This window comes from Bacillus rossius, chromosome 16, assembly GCF_032445375.1.
Source record: "Bacillus rossius redtenbacheri isolate Brsri chromosome 16, Brsri_v3, whole genome shotgun sequence".
NCBI lineage: Eukaryota > Metazoa > Arthropoda > Insecta > Phasmatodea > Bacillidae > Bacillus > Bacillus rossius.
In genome coordinates, this window is record NC_086343.1 from 41756849 (window position 1) to 41777062 (window position 20214).

The following is a 20214-nucleotide window of genomic DNA, read 5'->3' on the forward strand; positions in this document are numbered from 1 at the left end:
AGACCAGGTAAATAACTATAAACTGGCAGAACAACGTCTGTCGGGATCTGAAAGTGATATAAATTAATTTTCACACTTGACATTCAAATTAAGAAGACAATTACTAACTACACCCTGTGTTCAGCCCGGGCAACTTCGGGTATTGCAGCGAGTATTTCATATACCCTTATACAATATATAGCTATTAACTGACCTGAGAAATCTGCATTGTAAATTGCATAGTTTAACACATTTTCTTATAGTAATTTAAATTTACACAATATTCCTACCATTATCAATTTGTATCAAATTTATTTACAACACTTCTGAACTAGCTTCTTATAGTACTTAACACAAAATTGCACCAATCATCAGTTCATTTCATAAATTTATTTACAACACTTAAACTAGTTATTTTTTTCTCAAGGAAAATGCTTTAGGGATCCTGCAGTTGCTTTCTTAGCTCTTTGAAGAAATTTATCAGAACATTTCTGTGATCATAGCAAAAACCCACTTGTCTGGATTTGATTACAGATATGCTTTCTAGACAGTTATTTGACAACTGAGATCTGAACTGGGTCCGGTTTTTCTTCACCAAACTAAACACCCGCTCACACTCTGTATTACTGTGGAGGATTGTGAGCATGGAAAACATTACTCTAGATAGTCTGTCAAATTTTCGTTTCCCAGTAATGCTTTTCTTGTTTGCAACACAGGCCCATTTTTCAACAATACTGGCACTCTGCGTTAAACAAGAAAGGTCTTCCCGCTGAAGGGAAATGAACCAACCGACTGTGAAGTTCATTCATGCCCATGCTCCTAGTTTCATTGTCTTGCATTGGTAACAATTCAGTAAGTACTCATCAAAAAAGCTGACATTTTCAATGCCATCAATGATTGCAAACTAGCTTTCTTCAAAGGGAACTTATTCACAATAGTCACATGAAGTGATAAAATACTTTTTCACAGATTCATAAAAAAACTTTTTTGTCAGATGCTTTTAGTTCACTTACAGTTTGTGAAGTTTGGAAACCAATCACCATATCAGAGTATCTTACCTATCACCATAACTTACCTATGGTTTTCAACAGCATGATATATAACTTCAAGAACATCCTCATTCATGATAGCAGCAGGCTTCACAAACTTAGAAAATAGCTCTTTCAAAAAGTTGCAGAGCATGTGTCTCAAAATGTGAATTTGTGGTTCTGATGCCTGAAGCATTATGTTTACCTTCTCAAATATTGGTATTACATGCAACAAAAACAAGCAAAAAGCTCTATTTAGTGGCAATGAGAGAAAGAGAAATAGCTTTTCTTCACGACTTAAATTCAGCGTTTGACTTTTCAAAATAATGCTAGAATTGTTTATTGACATGAATGCACGAGCCATTTTCTTGCCATTATCAGCTTTTCTTTTACTCGAATGTTTTCTTTCAAAATTAACAGACTCTATTGTTCCAGATGGCTTGATTGTCATGCCTGAAGGATATGATGGCTTACCGACTGATGTGAGGTTCTCTTTGGGCAACAGCGTAGAACTCTGTGGTTTCTGAATCATGCCTACCGCCTCTCCAGATTTGTTTTCTTCTTTCGGAATCCTGTAAGATGTTAGTGACGAACACTGTGATTTCTGATGACTGACTTCTTTTTTGAAGAAACTCAACAAAGGCTCGCACTGGTCTACAAACCTAGTCAGACTTCTTCCCAATGACAACCACCTGGTGCAAACATGTTTCAATATCTTTTTAGCATCTTTGTTATGTAGATTTGGAAATTCTAAGAGACTTTCTTTTCGTTTGCTACTTTTTTCAAGGTAATAATAATTGTCTATTAAAATTTCGTCAACTTTTACTGCCAAGCTACTTGACCCTTTTTCCGCAGCCAAATTAAACAAATGGCACAAACATCTCATTACAATAAGTCCCTCCTGATTTACAATTAGTCCTCCCTGCCACTGGCTAGACTGAAGTTCATCACGACCTGGTCTGAGGCCAGGCGACATACACACGGATGTAAAAACATTTGGTCCTTTACATTCCACAGCCGCAACTGAACTTGCCATAGCTGATGTTTGTTCAACAGTTGATAGCCTAGTCAGACCTGTGCATGCATCTCTTCCCCCCTCGTATAGCTAACTGTATGCCACTGCACATTTTTTTTTACCAAGTTGAAGTAGACTTCATGGTGTCATGACAGACTTTTTTTTTTTTTGCCTTTGGCAATTTCGCGCTAGCTGAAATTTACAGACTTGCTATTCAAGACCGGGGCAGTAAAATTAACATCATACTAAATGAATTTGCGCAATCTGAAGATGTGCTAAGTGAGGGATTGATGTAATGTGTGTTATACCTGTTCTCTCAAAAGCTATGCTGATGCAGTTTTCATGAGAAATATTAGATTAAATATCTAACCATCAAAAGTATTTTTGTTTAAAATTTTATAACATTCATTTGGAATTCTTATTTGCCACCAAATAATAAATTAATACGCAGTAATAAAACTAAACAGAATGCAAACAATGTCGATAAAGCATTGGAAAACCAGAGCCTATCAATATACATACACTACATATATTTTGTTGTCTAGTGCATACACAAATAAATTATATTTTTACATTTTTTCTTATGAAAAATCAGCTTAAGCATCACATTTCGCCATATATAATCTCAGAAATCATCCCCACTACTCACATCTAGTTCTCGACTGTTCTAGAATATTATGGAAAATTCTTTGTTTTGGTGGCATTGTTTTTTATACTTTAACTTTTCACACTTCACTATTCATTTTTCAGTTTCTACTTATTTTCTTTATTCATACTCTCTTTCCTATGAAAAATCAACTAAAGTGCCACACCCTTATAGCTTAGTGCACGATGGAAGACTCGGGACTACTACCACACACAAACACCATTTGTCTGTTATGTGTAGTTTTGGCTGCAGAGTGAAATATAGATAGATACACAAATGTCCAATTTTTTATATCAACCCTCAACTTTCATTCTTCCCTACTTTTAATATACAATGCTATACTGTCAAGAATCATGTTGTACTTATATTATTCTGTTATTTTTATTTAATAATTATATAAGGGTTATTGTGTTTATATACTATTTTAAATGTTTGTTTGTGTCCTGTTCCTGTGTTTTTTGTTTTTAAATTGTGCACACCCTAGAAGTCTTTTGACTGTTGGTGTGCATGATACAAATGTAAATAAATAATAAAAGTATTTAGTGTGATCTAATGAATCAATTCAAGTATTATAATATTGAAGCACACTTATCTGTATTTTCCATGCTGATTTCTCCCATACTCAGTCAAACTGATATCGCTATCCATGACATGTGTTTGTGCTAATTATGAACATAAATAAATAATCTGTATTCTTGGTATAGCTATATTTACAAATTTCACAATTTTCAAATTCATATTGAATTGACAAAAATGGTAGCATGAAAAGTTTTCTGCATTCCAAACCAAACTGTCGTCCTTAGTACATGCTTTTGGATAATCTGCCATCCACAATATATACAGCTTTATCTTAGTAGCAAACAATATTACACAAAGAGAATCAATACATATTATTGAAACACTTATAAGAGAAACTGCTTTTCTGCAAGATAAACAAAATGAAATTAGCTGTTTCTGTAAGTAACGTAACCTTACAATAGGTATCTCACCTTGAAATGAACTGTACCTGTGTCTTACAGTGATGTGGTGCATCAATATACTGTATATCTATTACAAATGGAAACACTTGGAGGCAAGATATGTTGGTAATGACTTGACACTAAAACACTAAACCAATAAATACAACTGCAAATCAAAGGTCTTAAATGATTTATGTAGGTAGAACAAACAATCAAAACAAAATAGTACAATTTGTACTATCCTACTTGAAACAGTCACACACACTTCCAACTAGCACTGGGACTGATATGAAGTTTGGCTCGCTCAGAAAATACAATACCCAAACAAACAGCAACTGTCTTAAATCAATTATTTAAATCCTCTGTGTCAGTTAGTCGTATGCAAACACCGGTAGTATGGTGGGCCTCTTATTCCAAATGTCTTTATTACGATGTGATATTCAGTATTTAGCTTAAGTTGCACAACACTGTAAGTTCTGTGATAATTTAAAAATGTAGGCAGACTTGAAGTAATTTCAATAAAAAACAGTTTGTATTAGCCATTACAAATATAAATTTACTTTTACGTTTCACTAGTTTTGAATGAACGGCTGGGCATCGTGTTTGACTAATGGAGGCTGTGGTACAGCAGAGCCCACGGTGCTCTCTTCACTCAGGAACACTACAAAACACAATACTGTTTAGTACTGCCCTGTTACACTTCAGTAGCTAAAGGATTCACATATAAGTGATAGGTAGATGAATGCTAACAATTTTCTAACTATTATCCACAAATTATATGGCAATTCTGTATGCAGTGATGCCAGTTTTAGATGAACAGTCTAGAAGAACCTTTTTTAAGCTAATTAATTTCTTAACAAGCATTAGTTTAAAATGGTGAGCCCTGATTGGCTAGTGTGCAGTAGCGATATGGCGCCAAGCGCAATAATCACTAAATCACACATTTCTTAAAACATAAACAGTACTTGTATGTTTACTATTATTAAAACCATTAATTTTGGTGCAGTTTATGTTTTAAATATTATGCCAAATAAAAGTTTAGTTTATTGTCGCAATGAACTCTTACTCATAACGATCATTACACGTCTTAGAATATGACGACTTAAGATAGTTGTTTATATTGTCGGTAGCAATACTGGAGCAGTTCAAAATGTAAATAAATATATTGATTCCACCTATGTGACTGTTTCTTCACATAGCCCTAACTAGTAGTAATTAAGAGAAAATTAAAAATCACAATGGCGTGTGTGACCCCACCTTAAGTCTGCATTAATGCTAACCTGCATGTGGGCTATACTGCAAAAGCATTCTGCTTTATTAAACTGATTTTTTTTAAATTTAATTTATTTAATTACTTGTAAATTCAAAATTATGTTTTCCATGTATTGTCACAACCAATATGCAAAATTACATACTAAATACCGCTAAGTTTACAAGAAATTTTCATTTTGGTTTGTGAATTTGTTACCAATTCTGCACTTACAATATTTTAATCCAGCGGCAAGCAAACAAAACAAAATGCATTGCCTGATTGACTACTATGTCTTAATACAGCTAAGAAATACTTTAACATCAGAGAGACCACCAAAGTCGAGGTCCCTGCACCGCAAGACTTGGCGAAACCTTCCTGATTGTGCAGTCTTGAGAGGATCCTGCTTCCCAAATTATATATATATATATATATATATATATATATATATATATATATATATATGCATACACATCAACATAACACGTGATAAATTCTGTTGGTAAGAAGTGTAACTACTAGGCACATGTTTTGTGGATGAATAAACTCTCGCTGATGAAATATTTGAATGTGCAGGTATAAGAGCTAAACCACCGAGGAACAGTTTTTAGATTGTGAGTGTGTTCGATCTTGGATAGGTAAACTATTTGAATCATGGAAGAAACTAACGATGATTTAACAAGAACACTCACCATGATTCCGAAAGTACCATATGTGTGTTGGTATGGCAACATTTTTTTCACTAAAACAAACAATACTTCATATCATGAGAAAGTCAACTGTTAAAAGAGCCCTTTGCAGGAAATGCTAAGTTGTGTTAAGTACTGTAGTCAATTAAAACAAAGTGATAATTTTAAGAAACACTTCAAGGCTTGTGAAGGTATCCTTTTTCATCTGCAGAGAAAATGTTAATGTTCGAGCTGAATCTCCATGGAATCTACAAAATTCATCATCCTTGGACATCCACAGATGACAATGTAAGGTAATGAGATTGCAACGACAAAGAAAGGAAACATGACATCCTGCACCAGGAATAAAATGTTGTGAGTTTCCTATGATTAAAATTAACCTTTCCTTCAGAATTCAAGAATACTTCTGAAATGCAAACAAGGATTAAATAATTTTTTGTGAAGTTTCAGTGTTTCATCTTGCACTTACACTTCACACATTTACTGTATCATCTACACAAGTCATTCATAAATCCTACATCAAAAGATTATCTTTTAACAGAAACTATAATATTCATGTGGGTAGGTAATCATCACATATCACGCACAGCCACTATATTTATATTTATATTTTATATACATAATCACAGTCCCACACTAATGCTCATAGTACAATTCCCAACACTAAATAATTTTTCAGTCTCAATAAATGGACATCTGGAGACAATCTATTTTGATATCTTTATTAAGAACTTTTCATACATTTAATTAATTTTATTTTTATTACATTCTTACTTATTTTTTATTTTTTTAACTAGTTTTAGATTTTTTTTTACTTTTCCATACTTAAAAAATCAGCAACTCTTTTTCCTATGCCCCTCCCCCACCCCCCTCCACAGGCCAGGTTGCACCTGAAAACACATGGTTAGAGAGAACACACACAGCACACACCACACAGCATTGGGTGACCCTTCCTTTACTTATTCAATATGTATCGCTACCGATTGTTTAGCTGGACGGCCTTCCAGTACAATTCTGAGAACTCCCCTACAAAGAGATGCAGAAACTTTCTTGGCCACACATGTAATAAATAAAATTTACACAAAACAAGAAAATACAATACAACTACTTATATACAAAACATATGATGCATATATAATCACAAAATAAATTGTATCAGGAAGTATTTAAGACAAAAAAAAATGAATTTAAAAAAAAGTACATGTGATACACATAAAACAGCTAGAGATTATATAAAGTATCAGGCTTTCCAGAAATTTTCTTAAAACAATTTTTTTCTCTCCAAATAACCTACAGAAATTTAAAATTTGAAGTTTATTACTTAAACCAAAATAAATCTGGAATCAACAATATGTTTTCCTTTGTAAATCAGTAAACAAAAATAACCTACTTAAATTATTTTAATTCTAAATGTATAACCAAATGTATCCTTTGAAAACCACTTCACAATAAATAACCATATGGCCATAAGTACATATCATTTTCTGACTATAAAAGAAATCTACAGTAACAAAGTGCATATGTGTTTGAATCGAATGCATCAACCAATTGGTGCTGTAAAGGAGAGGAATGATAACTTACAAACTCTTCTAAAGAAATGATGTGCAAGAGGAATATATCTATATCCACAAAGTGTGATATTATGACTCCAAACTTTCAAAGTCTAGAACTTATTGGAAGTGTGATCAAAATTTCTAGTAACAGGTTCCTCACTGATCACCCGAAAACTAGCCTCTGGATCTGCTAGCTTCAGCCCGTGGGTCGGTTTCACTAACGACCCCGTAATAAACTATGCCTGTACATTCAAGATGGTGGCTGAGCATTCATACTTCTCTTCAGCTAAATGATTTTCTTTCAAATTTTCATACTTTAAAGCTAAGTACACCAGTGTAATAGAAGATAGATGGAAAGTAGACGTTTATAAGTGCGCTTGATAAAACTATAAATATCACCAAGATTTATTATCATTCATTACTTTGCAGTGTCACAATTAGATATGCTGAGCAACTAGATGAAGTAATTGTTAATTCTTTAAAATATGCAAGATTGAACGTTAGGTAATAATTCAGGTAACTTGAATAATGCCCAAAGGATGACATAGAATTCCATCAAAGGACACCAACATTTATCTTCCAAATAAACTTCAGTATGCATTGAACTAAAAACTAAATGTGTTTAATAAACTTCTTTATAATAAAGGTTTTTGTACACATTGTTGCACTCATACCATATCTTCTGGCATGTAAGACAATGATTCAATGCACATTCATTCAGTGGCTGTTATTGACCTCAGCACTTCTGAAAGCCTTCCCTTCGAACTGCACAATTTATTCACAGAACACACTGCTGTGAATAACTCGATAGTGTTGAGTTAGTCGATTCCAGAAATATGCCGATGCCAAAGTAGATTCTTATATTTCGATTCCATCAGATTCCATACTCCTTGAGATCATGCTAACCAAATTCCTCCAGACATAAAAAAGGATACAAAAACCTTTTTCGTTATTTTACATATGTAATTAAAAATTCTGGTGTTTATTCATCAATAATTATAAATAAATATTTTATATATAAAAATATATAAAATATTTATTTATAATTTTATAATAGACCACTTAGACAAATAGGGCAAAATAATTTTAAGTATCTTAGGTTCTCAAAATAAAATAACTTGTGTATGCCAGTGCTGTTTTTTTTTTTTTTTGGTATTAACCTCAATCACTTTTTTAAATTTATTTTTAAATTTTTCTTAACTATATTGAGCAAAAAAAGTAAAATAAGTTATGTTGCATACATTTTATATACTTTAATGTACTGTGTGTGACAAAATGCATTTTGTGAATAAACTTAACAAACAGGCTGCAACATTGCTGTAACAATTTTTAAATTAATTGAACTTAATTTTGATGAAAATTGTAATCATAAAAATTTTTAATTGTCAAATATGACAAAGTAGTATTTTTTAATTGGGAAATTAAAGCTTTCGTTCACTTTATTTAATCTGTGTAATTTAATAAGTTCAAACGAAAATAATTTTAACATATGCAATGACAAACTAGGATTAATTGAAAAATATCCGGTATCTGAATGGATTTCCTACTGACAGAAAAAAAAGTTGATCAAAATTCATGATAAATTAACTCCCTCTTTAAAACTTAATCAAAACCCCTTGTTAACAGAAAAAAACTTCTAAATAACTGGTTCAATACATTGATTACTTGGAGAAATAACCAATTAATGGTGGGGAAACAGAATAATCCTAGCTATTGCCACACACCTGATCAGACCAAAATCCTAATTGATCGATACTCTTCAACTGCTCAATTTTGCAACAGGGGAAGAATCAAACCAGTATTCTGAATCCTTTTAAACCACCGGGACTGTCAATCCAAGACTACATACGAGCTACACCCCAGCAGGCTAGAACAGTGCGGTCATTAGTCGCTCGGTGCCGTGTGTGCATGCAAGGTCTTACAATCACCCTTTTAACTCTCTAACCAACACTAAGTATTGTTGCCATATACCGTATTCACTCGCGTAATGTCCGCACCCTTTATTTATATATCCTTAAAAGAAAAAATTTAAAATTCGCATAATGTCCGCACCAGTCGTCTACGGCGGGCAACACAACTTTGGCCACCCCTAAAGGACGCAGTACGAATGGAAAGTTGACGGCTCTGTAAACAAAGCCGTGACCTTGAGCTGTCCTTTCTCTCCTGTCCTGAAAGGGTGGGGAAATTCGTTGAACTGAACAAAGCATGGTAACGGTAAACACAGCTGACCAACACGCACGCAAGTTCAAGGCATGAGTTTCGCGTCGAGTTTTGTAGTGTAGAGTACAGAATGGGTAAATATAAATCCTTCACTGCGCGGTTTAAATTAAGAGTTGTTCGTTATGCTAAAGAGCATGGGAACAGGGCTGCTGAAAGGGAGTGTGAAGTGCACGAAAAAAGTGTTTGTCAGTGGCGGAAAATAAAAGAACAGTTGCAGTCAACAAATGCAACACGGCGTGGATCAGTCTTGTTTTCTGTTGAGGTAAGACACGCAGCGCAGCGTAAAAGAAACGTCAACTTTAATTAGTGTGTACCCTGTTTTACGTGTCAGGACAGAAAAACCCCTCTTTGTTTACATTTGGTTGGAATCCCTCCCTTGGCCATTCTCACGCTCTAAATGTTTCCTTCCCCTTCCTCCTTCTCAACGTCACGAAGGCCATCAGATTGCCGGGGGGGGGGGGGGGGGGGGGGGGGAGTACAGAGCGCAGCAGATGTAGAACTGGTGAGTCACTGCGCTGTTGCCAGCTCGCTGGTTCCCTACGCGCCGCACGTAAGGATATGGTACGGCTAAAATATTGCAGCCGTGCCGTTAATAGCCGTTTTAATCCATCACATATTAATCACATTAATAAGGCACACGTAACCACACTTATTTCAGTGTAGCGCATATTTTTTTTTAATGTTCCGGCGGGTGCGAGACAGTTACCGGTGGCAATTACAGCAAAGTAAACATGGTCTAAGCCGGGTTGTTTGCAAGCGATCCCGCAGCAATATTCTTTTAAAATAGCTAGTGATATCCAAATTGATTTTAGATACGTTTTTTGCCTTTTTAGTAATAATTAAGACACAAAATTTTGTAGTTTTTATTTTTCCTCGCATAATGTCCGCACCCCATTTTTTTGGCCAAAAATGTGGTCAAATTACTGCGGACATTACGCGAGTGATTACGGTAGTTGCTAAAGACAAGATTATATGGTTTTATTATTAGTTGAATTTCTTATTTAAGTGGAAAATGATTTTGTTAGTGGTTTTATTTAATAAATCCTGTATGCCTATGAGCAACTGACACATACTGACACCTTTGTACATTGACTTTTACTCAACAAAAACTATTTAAAACTGTTCATCTATGGGTAAATAAATACTAAAAATTATTACAGTTGGCTGAAAAACTGCAATTTGATTTGTCATGTTGTTTCCAAATACCACGTTCATTCTGTCACGAGTGTGGATAACATTTTTTTTTTACAAATGACAGCAATAAAACGACAACAAATGGGAGGAATAATTTAACTGTAGTAAGATATTACTATATGCAGGTACTCCTTTTGAAATACAGCCTTCTTGAGAAAGTACAAGCACCATTTCCTTCTGATGCATCACCAAACATTATTCTAAAGTTCAACCACTTACCTCTTATCATTCGAATCAATTTCATATCTTGTAAACAGTTATTAAGTAATTGATTGTAAATGTGCATACAAAAGCATAACTTCGATATAACAAATGTAACAATGTATGTGATCAAATCTGAAGTCATGATGTTAAAGCAACATACTGGAGCTACAGGAAGGTTTCTATGCCTGTAATAATCCATTTTACAGTGATTATGTCTTGACCCCAAACATAAGTACAGTAAACTCCCAATTATCCGGGTTAATTGGGACTTACCACTACCCAGATAATTGAAATCCTGAAAAAAAAAGAAGTGACAATCATTTCATGGTAAGGGCTACCCTCGAATTTGGGTCAAACCATATATTTGTCTTCAGTACAATTCTGTAAATAAGTAAGTCTTTGTGTACTGTGTCTTAGCTTATTGGAACGTAAACAATACAGCACTGTGTCACCATACAGTCTGGTCTTTCTCTGTCTGCTGGAGAGGTGACAGCCAACCCCCCCCCCCCCCCCCCCATTTTTGTTATTCTTTTCAGTTCCTTGTCAAACCTGTCAAACATTAAACCTTCCAATCTACACAGAAAAAATTAAAAATAATTTAAATTAAAAAACCACAACAAATGTACAACTAGGCGTGGGCAGTTATATAAATAGCTTGCAATACATCACTACAATTTTAGAAAACAATACTTTCTATGTTTTTTTTCTACACAAATTGTACTGAAAGGCCTTCCTGAATCACTAAATGAACTTCTAGCACTTGGCCCCCCACCCCCCCTGCCCGCGCAGAGCCAACTAGTTGCTGGAAACTGACACATGGAAAAAGTAAACTCTCACAAGTCCTTAAAACCTAAATATAATAACCTGGATACTTAGAACATAGATATCGTCACTTATTTCTCTACCTCACGCAACACTTCCTGAAGCGTAGATATTAAAACGTAGAAAAAGCTGTCCCTTGCAGAACACGCACTCTCTTCAGATCGGAGTGCACTCGCTAGTACGGCATGTAGTATGCCGTTCTAGCGCGGTAGCCTCTGCAACATCAGAAACCATAACATTATGCCCGCGGAGCAGGAAGACACTCCGTCAAATTAAGTCAACCAAAATCATATTAATATAGAGAAGGCAACGAAAAGTGAAAATTCACCAAAAACTTTACCTCATTAATAATAATAATAATAATAATAATAATGATGATGATGATGATGATGATGATGATGATGATGATGTCAGTAAAACACAATTTAGACACTATAATTTCTACAACACTTAGATTATTTATGTGATGACATACTATTAATATTAGTTTTCTTGAAGTATCACAAAAAAAGTTCACAGCAATTTTTAATTTATCATAAACATTGTAATTAATTGAATATTCCAATCACAAAAGAACAGTACGGTGAAAGGCCTTAAATCTGACATGTTCAAAGTTATCAAATTATAAACATAACATAATAAATTATATTTTAAAAATATTCCATTTTAATAAAAGCAAGTAGATATTTATATCCATAAAACCACCCTTCGTTTTGCAAAACATAACCCTCCCACCTACCTCAGCCACTCAGAATACTGGAGTTATTTTCATTTGGTGATTCAGCTTCATAATCTGTGGCTGGGGAAAATGTAACTGACTGGGGTGGAAGTGTTGAGGCAGAAGGGCATATGAAGGACAATAACATCCTATTGGGGAAAGGGGTGGGATTGATGGAAAACAGCCTGCCATCACTAGAGGAATGAGAGGGGCTGTGTACAGTACTGGTCTTGTGGCCTGGGCCCTATTTCATAAAACTTATTAGTCTCATAATTAGGAGTCAGGAGTCATAGAAGTAGCAGCTAATTATAAGTTTGGTTTCATAAAACTAGTAGTGTAAAAAAGTAGCTAGTAGTGTAGGACTCCTAATAATCAGTGATAAAATGAGTTCAAAATCAAGAGTGTTTCATAAACTTCAAACACAAATATATTTCACTGATTATTAGCACTGAAATTTATCAATCTTGGCTTTGTAATAAATCATTTTAAGAGTCATCAATTTTTAGAGAACAGCAGTGGTATCTGTTTGTGAAGTACAAAAATTTAACAATGAAAATGGAATCTTCAGATTCTAGTGGAAGTGAAGATGATGTAATAGTAAGACGTCCAAGACATTTTCAAGAAAGGAAAACCTAAATGTAGTTAGAGGAAACATATGAGTACAATGAACGTTTTAGGTTAACACGTAGTGTTTTTAATTATGTGTTCACAAGGATTTAACCTTTTTTATTCCATCCAACAGCACGGAACCAGGCACTTTCACCTAAGCAACCACTGCAAATAGCACTACACTGGCTTGGTAGTGGTGTGCAATACCACTGCATAGCAGACATGCACAATGTTTCTAAAAAGCTACTGTCTGTAGGTCAATTGGCTTAGTCTTTGTCGTTTGTGACTAAACCGATTGCTACTACATAATCACGAATTTCTGTCTAACATAACTTCTTCACATCTTTTGTTAAAGTGCCAGAAAATGCTCCAAACAGAACATCTCTATTCTCTAAATTTTTTCATATTTCCTGTTTTTAAGTTCTCTTTTAGCCATTTTTACACAATGTTCAAAAATGTAAACATCAAAATATCACCCACCAACATCAGCTGACTATTAAACTAATAAAATTAGTGAACTATTTTAGCAGTCCTTCAACTTTTTTTATGAAACACAAATTTCTACACTAATAACTACTTTTTATTTCACTACTATTTAGGAACTAATATTATTACTGTGTTTATGAAATAGGGCCCTGGAAGGTTTTTACAGCGAGGTCCAGTGGACACAACAAAGGAAGCTTTTATTTTGAATGCTGAATCAGCATGGGGCCTCCAAGATACTGGGTTATCTTGCCTTCCTGCTTGAAGTCAGCTTCTGCAGTACACCAGTGACCACAGTTTATTTTGATCCTCTTTAAAAATGTCTCGTTCCTTATCCAACAGGTTTTAATTCATAACAATATGTTTTCTTCTTCTAGGTAATAATCTGCCATCATGTGCTATAATTTTGGGTATAGCATACGATAATTTGCAACATTGGTTCCATAAAGTGTGCCATAATATCTGACACAATGTACCCTATCTATGGTTCAGAATACTATTGTTATGATACATTTGCATCCATTTGTTTTGATTAAAGAAAAAATTAAATAACTAAAAATTTGCGTATATTCGTGAATAGATACAAACATTTGGGAATAAATTCATTTGCAAAGAAATTTGTGAGTGATTTGCTATTCAAAAACCCATTAAATATATTTAACTTTCATTAAAATACATTTGCTACTGTTCAATAGAGTTTGGTAATTTTTCGCGAATCTGTGAGTCACGATTTTTCCGGGTCTCTATTCATAAGTGGTGTAAAGCTGCATACGTTGAAGGTAATACCTACGGTTAATGAGTATTAGACAACTTTAAATCCTGGTAGTTTCTTTTTTTTTTTAAGTTTTAAATGTATATTGAGTCTGTGTTATTTTTCTATAGGTCTATTTTTGGTTAAAATGATCATCCCTGTCTGCTAGTAAAAAGAGGGATGGAAAAGGTTTGGAATTTCGGCAAAAAGGACTCTGTTTACGTTCTGACACTTCCTGCCGTTATATTTCCATCTGGGCAGCTAGCGGCTGGCTGGCGCAAGTCAAGGAGAAGGAAGGGAAGGGGAGACTTCGCTTTTTTGGTGTTGCCTGCAATTTTTCAAAAATTTACCAACCATTCTCTTCACATGGGGCTTAAAGTGAAGTTAAAAATACGTGTGCGTGTTGGTCGCCGGCAATATACCACGGCATTTAAACAGAAGTCTATTGTAAGTTCACCAGTTAGCCGTTATTCTTTCCACAGTACCAGTACCGAGATTATATTTACGGTTCTCAGTGCTGGTTAAATTGCCGAGAACCAGTGGAACCTACAACCAGGAACAGGAACCGACCCATCACTATTGAATACTAAATACCAACCACTTATCTATATATATAAAAATGTTATGTTGGTTTGTGTACGCTTCAAAAACAAAAAGTTCTGCACCGATCGAGCTGAAATTTTACCATTATATACAACCCGCATCAAGGATTGTTTTTATCTACTTTTCACGTCAGCAACATACTCGCGACCGCGAAAAAGTAACTGCGCCATTTTAGTAATGTGTTTTCTCACCATTAAAAACAAAAAACATGCATTTTCTGTTATGGAAACGTTTCTCCATGCCAAAGGATTTCTCTTAGCAATGGAAAAAACTACGTCAAGTGAAGCGAGCGGAAAATGGCTATATACAATGAGAATGCTTTTATTGTGAGGTGCAATAATTAAAAAATGACTAAGCGTACCGGTATGGGACTAATTATACAATATGAATGAGGTACTTTAGTGTGATCGTGTCTCGATTGAGCTGCGCCGTTATCCAAATCATAAGTAGAGGTTATGTTTTGTATGGGTCTATCACCACTTGATGTGGGATTGCATGTAGATGGTTCTAGGCCAGGGGTCGGCAACCTGCGGCTCGCGAGCCACATGCGGCTCTTTGGATGTGAAGCAGCGGCTCTTTAGTTCCGTACCAGAAATACTGCATCACCAGGTTATTTATACAGAAAATACTTTTTTATTACAAACCAGTAGTAAGCCTGGTTTTTTTTCCATGCTTTTTATAATTATTTTACTAAACAATATGTCATCAAGCAGTTAAATTATCAATTTAAAGTTATCCATCCGCCCGAGGTTTTCGTTTTACTAGTACTTATGGGCCCACCCAACAGATAGCGCCACTTGACGCGCAAACATGGTTTCAGTTTCCAACATATCAGTCGCACTTTTATATCTCCCTCCTTGTTCTGTGGTCCGTTGGAAGCTCTCGAATGACGCCGTCGTCGGATGTTTCTATGTAGGATTTAATTCGTTTCGACGCAAGATAGTTTGGCGTCTTCACCAGTGCTTTGGCTGTGACATATAGTTTGTTGTTTCAAGTAGAAGAGATAGAAGCGAATTATCTTCTCAGAGGTATGTATGTACATATATAATAATAATAATAATAATAATAATAATAATAATAATAATAATACCGAAGTAAAGCTAGGTAACATAATAAGTATTCTATTTTTAATATACATATTATACATATTTTTTTTTTAAATAAGATACCTAACTCCTGTTTTGAAGTCAATAAGAAGTGTCAAAAAAGAAATAAAGTACACTTTTTGATATTACCGCGAAAGTGTTTTTATTAAAATAGTAAATAATTGCAAAACTTGTCATCTGCTGTTTTGGATACCTAAATAATAATTTTAAAAATTCTTTATTACAGCTTCACCGCAAGCATGGTATCTACAAAAAAATAGAAGAACTGAAGAAGAGCATCGAGAATTCAATCGGGATTGGACGGAGTCGTTCGCTTTCATATGCAACTCAGATGGCCTTCCGACCTGTCTCATTTGCCACGAAAAACTCGCACACAATAAGAAATCAAATTTAGAGAGACACTTCACTACAAAACATACTCAGTTTGCTAGTAAATATCCAGCCGGTGAAGAACGAAAAAAAGCTGTTGACGAGCTCCAAAAACAAAAACGGCAATCAAGTTCCACGTTAAGTAACTGGACGCAATCTACAAGTAATGTTAATCTGGCAAGCTTCGCGGTATCACTATAAATCGCAAAAAAAGGCAAACCATTCACAGATGGTGAGTATATCAAAGATTGCTTCATACGTGCATCTGAAGAACTGTTTCGTGATTTCAAAAACAAACCAGAAATCTTGAAAAAAAATAAAAGATTTGCCACTATCCACTAAAACAGTACAAGACAGAATAGCAAAAATGTCTTCAAATGTAACATATTTGCAGGTGGAAGACATTCAACTGGCTTCTGCCTTATCACTTGCTATAGATGAGTCTTGCGACATAAAAGACACGGCACAAATTGCCCTTTTTGTTAGGTATATGTCTTCCCAAGGTCCAAAAGAAGAACTTCTAGGATTGCTACCACTCTCGGGACAAACTAGAGGGGAAGATATAGCGAATGCCGTGCAAAAATGCCTCGAAGATAATAAGATCGATTTAAATAAAATCTTTTCAATAGCAACTGATGGAGCCAGAAGTATGACAGGGAAAAATAAAGGGACAACAACGATTCTTCAGAGCAAAATAAACCACGATATTCTTACGTTTCACTGCATAATACACCAAGAAGCACTTTGTGCCCAAACATTTCCGGCCGAAATAGTTGAGGTCATGAATTTGGTAATCAAGATTGTTAACAGCATCTTGTCAAAAGCACTCTACCATCGTCAGTTTAAATAATTCTTAAACGAAATGGAGACTCAGTATTCCGACCTCCTTCTTCACAATAAAGTGCTATGGCTTTCCAAAGGTAAGGTGTTGAAACATTTGGCTTTGTGCCTGAATGAAATAAATACATTCCTCAATGAAAAAGGCATTAATCACCCTGAATTAGAGGATGGCAAATGGTTGCAAAAATTTTACTTTATGGTGGATATCACAGCGAAATTAAATGAGCTGAATCTAAAACTGCAAGGAAAGGGAAACCCAGCCTATGTTTTGGTAGAAGAATTGGCTAGTTTCCAAGAAAAATTAATTATTTTTGCAGAAGATATTCAGAGCGGTAAATTACTTCATTTTCAATTTCTAAAGCAATATCGCGATAAAACCAGTGCAACTGTTGACACGAAATACTTCAGCACAGTTATAAAAAAATTAAAGATGAATTTGCTGACATTTCAACAATTCAAAACCAACAAAACCACTCTAGCATTCATAGTAAATCCTCTCAACACAAATGGTAACAAAATCCACATTGAGCCATTTGGAGTTGATACTGGATCTCTAGAAATGCAATGGATCGATTTAAAAAGTAAAGCTTTGTGGAGTGGAAAATTTACAGATGAAAAGCAAGTTGGAAGAGTTGGAGGTCCAGAAATGTATGTACGTAACGCAACAAAAGTGGACAGCTTTAAAAGAAATGCCGCTAGTTGAGGCACTTATATTCGACGCATGGAATAGTCTTCCTGATTGCTACAGTGAGGTGAAGAAGTTGGCATTTGGAGTGCTGACTATCTTTGGATCGACATATTCGTGCGAGCAAGCGTTCTCTTGCATGAATATAATTAAAAGTAAAGTAAGAAGCCAACTAACAAATGAAAGTTTAGAGTCGTGTTTGAAACTTAAAACAACCAGTTATGAGCCAACGCTCCGATTGAATGTGTTTGCGCAATTAATTGTTATTGAAGTACAAGTTAGTGCTGTAAGTAAGTGTTTAATTGTTTTTATTTTTTACTAACATAGGTAATAAGTGATTATCTAATAAGACCATATATATATTATCCAATTTGTTGTGAAAAAACACTACTTACATATGAATAAATTTTTCTTATGAATAAATAGATTAGTTTTTTTTATCAAAAAACTTTATTTATGCAAGTACTATTTATTGTTGGCAAGAAAAATTTTTGTGGCTCTTTAAAAACTTTGAAATTTTGTAAATTGTAATTTTGGCTCTTCCGACTCAAAAGGTTGCCAACCCCTGTTCTAGGCTATTCATTTTTTTAACTCCTTAGACCCTATACTTTTTTTTTTATTTAATTAATATGTTCTATCGCCAATAACAACAATTGCATCAATCGTAAGTAGAGGTTATGTTTTGTATGGATCTATCACCACTTGATGTGGGATTGCGTGTAGATGGTTATTGCATCCAAACCAAATTCGCGCATTATTCGCAATTATATTGACCGCTTGCTTTCCTTCATCTCCCACAGACTTATGGGAAAAATATCAATCTTATATGGCTGAGGATATTTTGCATAGAGTACGCCTTGAAAATGCCAATATGACCTTAGAATTAACAGAATGCATTTACAACGAAGCATTGATAAATATTGAAGACAAATAAAGTTCTTAGTCAATTAGTAATGCCAGCACCAACCCAAACTGCGACTGCTGCATTTGATGTAGATTTACGCCGTGAACAGAGTTATAACATTGATGATCTTCAGACATATGTCCAATCGAACATTCCCAAATTAACGCATGAACAGAAAGGCATTTATGATAGCATAATGCAAATGATAAATGACGGAATTGGGGGAACAAGGAAAACATTCCTAATTAGATTGATTCTAGCAACGGTTCAATCAAAAAATGACATAACCTTAGCTCTTGCTTCGTCTGGAATAGCTGCGACATTGTTACCAGGTGGAAGAACCGCGCATTCAGCTCTAAAGTTGCCATTAAACATGCAAATCATCGAGACTCTTACGTGCAATATTTTCAAAGCATCCGGTATGGCACATAAAAAAATTGCTTGGAGCTTTTGATCGATCGTTACGAGATTTTCGTGGAAACGTTCAACCATTCGGGAATGCATTGATATTGCTCGCAGGAGATTTTAGGCAACCATTGCCTGTAATTTCTCGATCAACACCAGCAGACGAAATAAATGCTTGCCTGAAATATTCAACACTATGGCGGCATGTACGTACATTGCAGTTGAGTACGAATATGCGTGTCCAGTTGCAGAATGATCCATCAGCTGAGATATTCTCACGACAGTTACTGGAAATTGGAAACGGACAGCTGCCAGTCCATGAGACGTCTAGACGAATATCATTTCCCGATCATTTTTGTAATTTAGTAACATCGAAAGAAGAACTGATCGAAAAAGTATTTCCTGACATTCAAAAAAATCATAGAAATCACGATTGGCTCAGTGAAAGAGCTATCCTTGCCGCAAAGAATAAAGATTTCTATCAACTTAATAATGTTATTCAATCCAGTATTCAAAGTGTTGAAATTACATATAAGTCGATAGACACCGTTGTGTAAGCAGACAAAGTAGTTAATTATCCAACGGAATTTTTAAACTCACTTGATCTGCCAGGGATACCACCACACATACTTAAATTGAAAATATGTGTGCCAACTATCCTCTTGCGGAATATTTATCAGCCAAAACTCTGCAACGGCACACGACTTTCAGTTAAGAAATTAATGAATAACGTAGTGGAAGCAACAATTTTAATGGGGCCTTTCAAAGGTGAAGATGTCCTCATTCCTCAAATACCCATGATCCCGACCGAAACACCATTTCAATTTAAAAGATTGCAATTCCCAATTCGATTGTCATTTGCAATAACAATCAATAAATCTCAAGGTCAATATTTATAATTGTGTGGTTTTGATTTTGATGCGATTGCTTTTCACATGGACAACTGTATGTTGCGTGTTCCCGAGTCGGAAAACCAGATGGTCTTTTAATCTACGCATACAGTGGAAAAACAAAAAATATTGTATATCCACAAGTATAGCAAAATTAAACTTATATGAAATGTATTCTTCGTTTTGTTTCTCATTTCTCAATTATTCAATCACAATGTGCCACAGCGAAGTGTGGCAGGGTACAGCTAGTATTACATAAAAATAAAAGTATTATTGTAAAGCTTTATTACTTC

At 34.8% G+C, this 20214-nt stretch overlaps 1 protein-coding gene across 2 annotated transcripts in view; it reads right to left on the reverse strand.

Moving 5' to 3' along the window:
• Nucleotides 1-6266: 6266 nt before the first annotated feature.
• Nucleotides 6267-20214, reverse strand: part of LOC134540453 (polyadenylate-binding protein 2) — a 64624-nt gene continuing 50676 nt past the window's right edge. For both annotated transcript variants that reach the window (XM_063383215.1, XM_063383216.1), the window contains exon 7: nt 6267-11773. In XM_063383215.1, the coding sequence (XP_063239285.1) occupies nt 11734-11773 (40 nt within the window). In that variant the 3' untranslated portion in view covers nt 6267-11733. The remainder of the gene's footprint in view (nt 11774-20214) is intronic.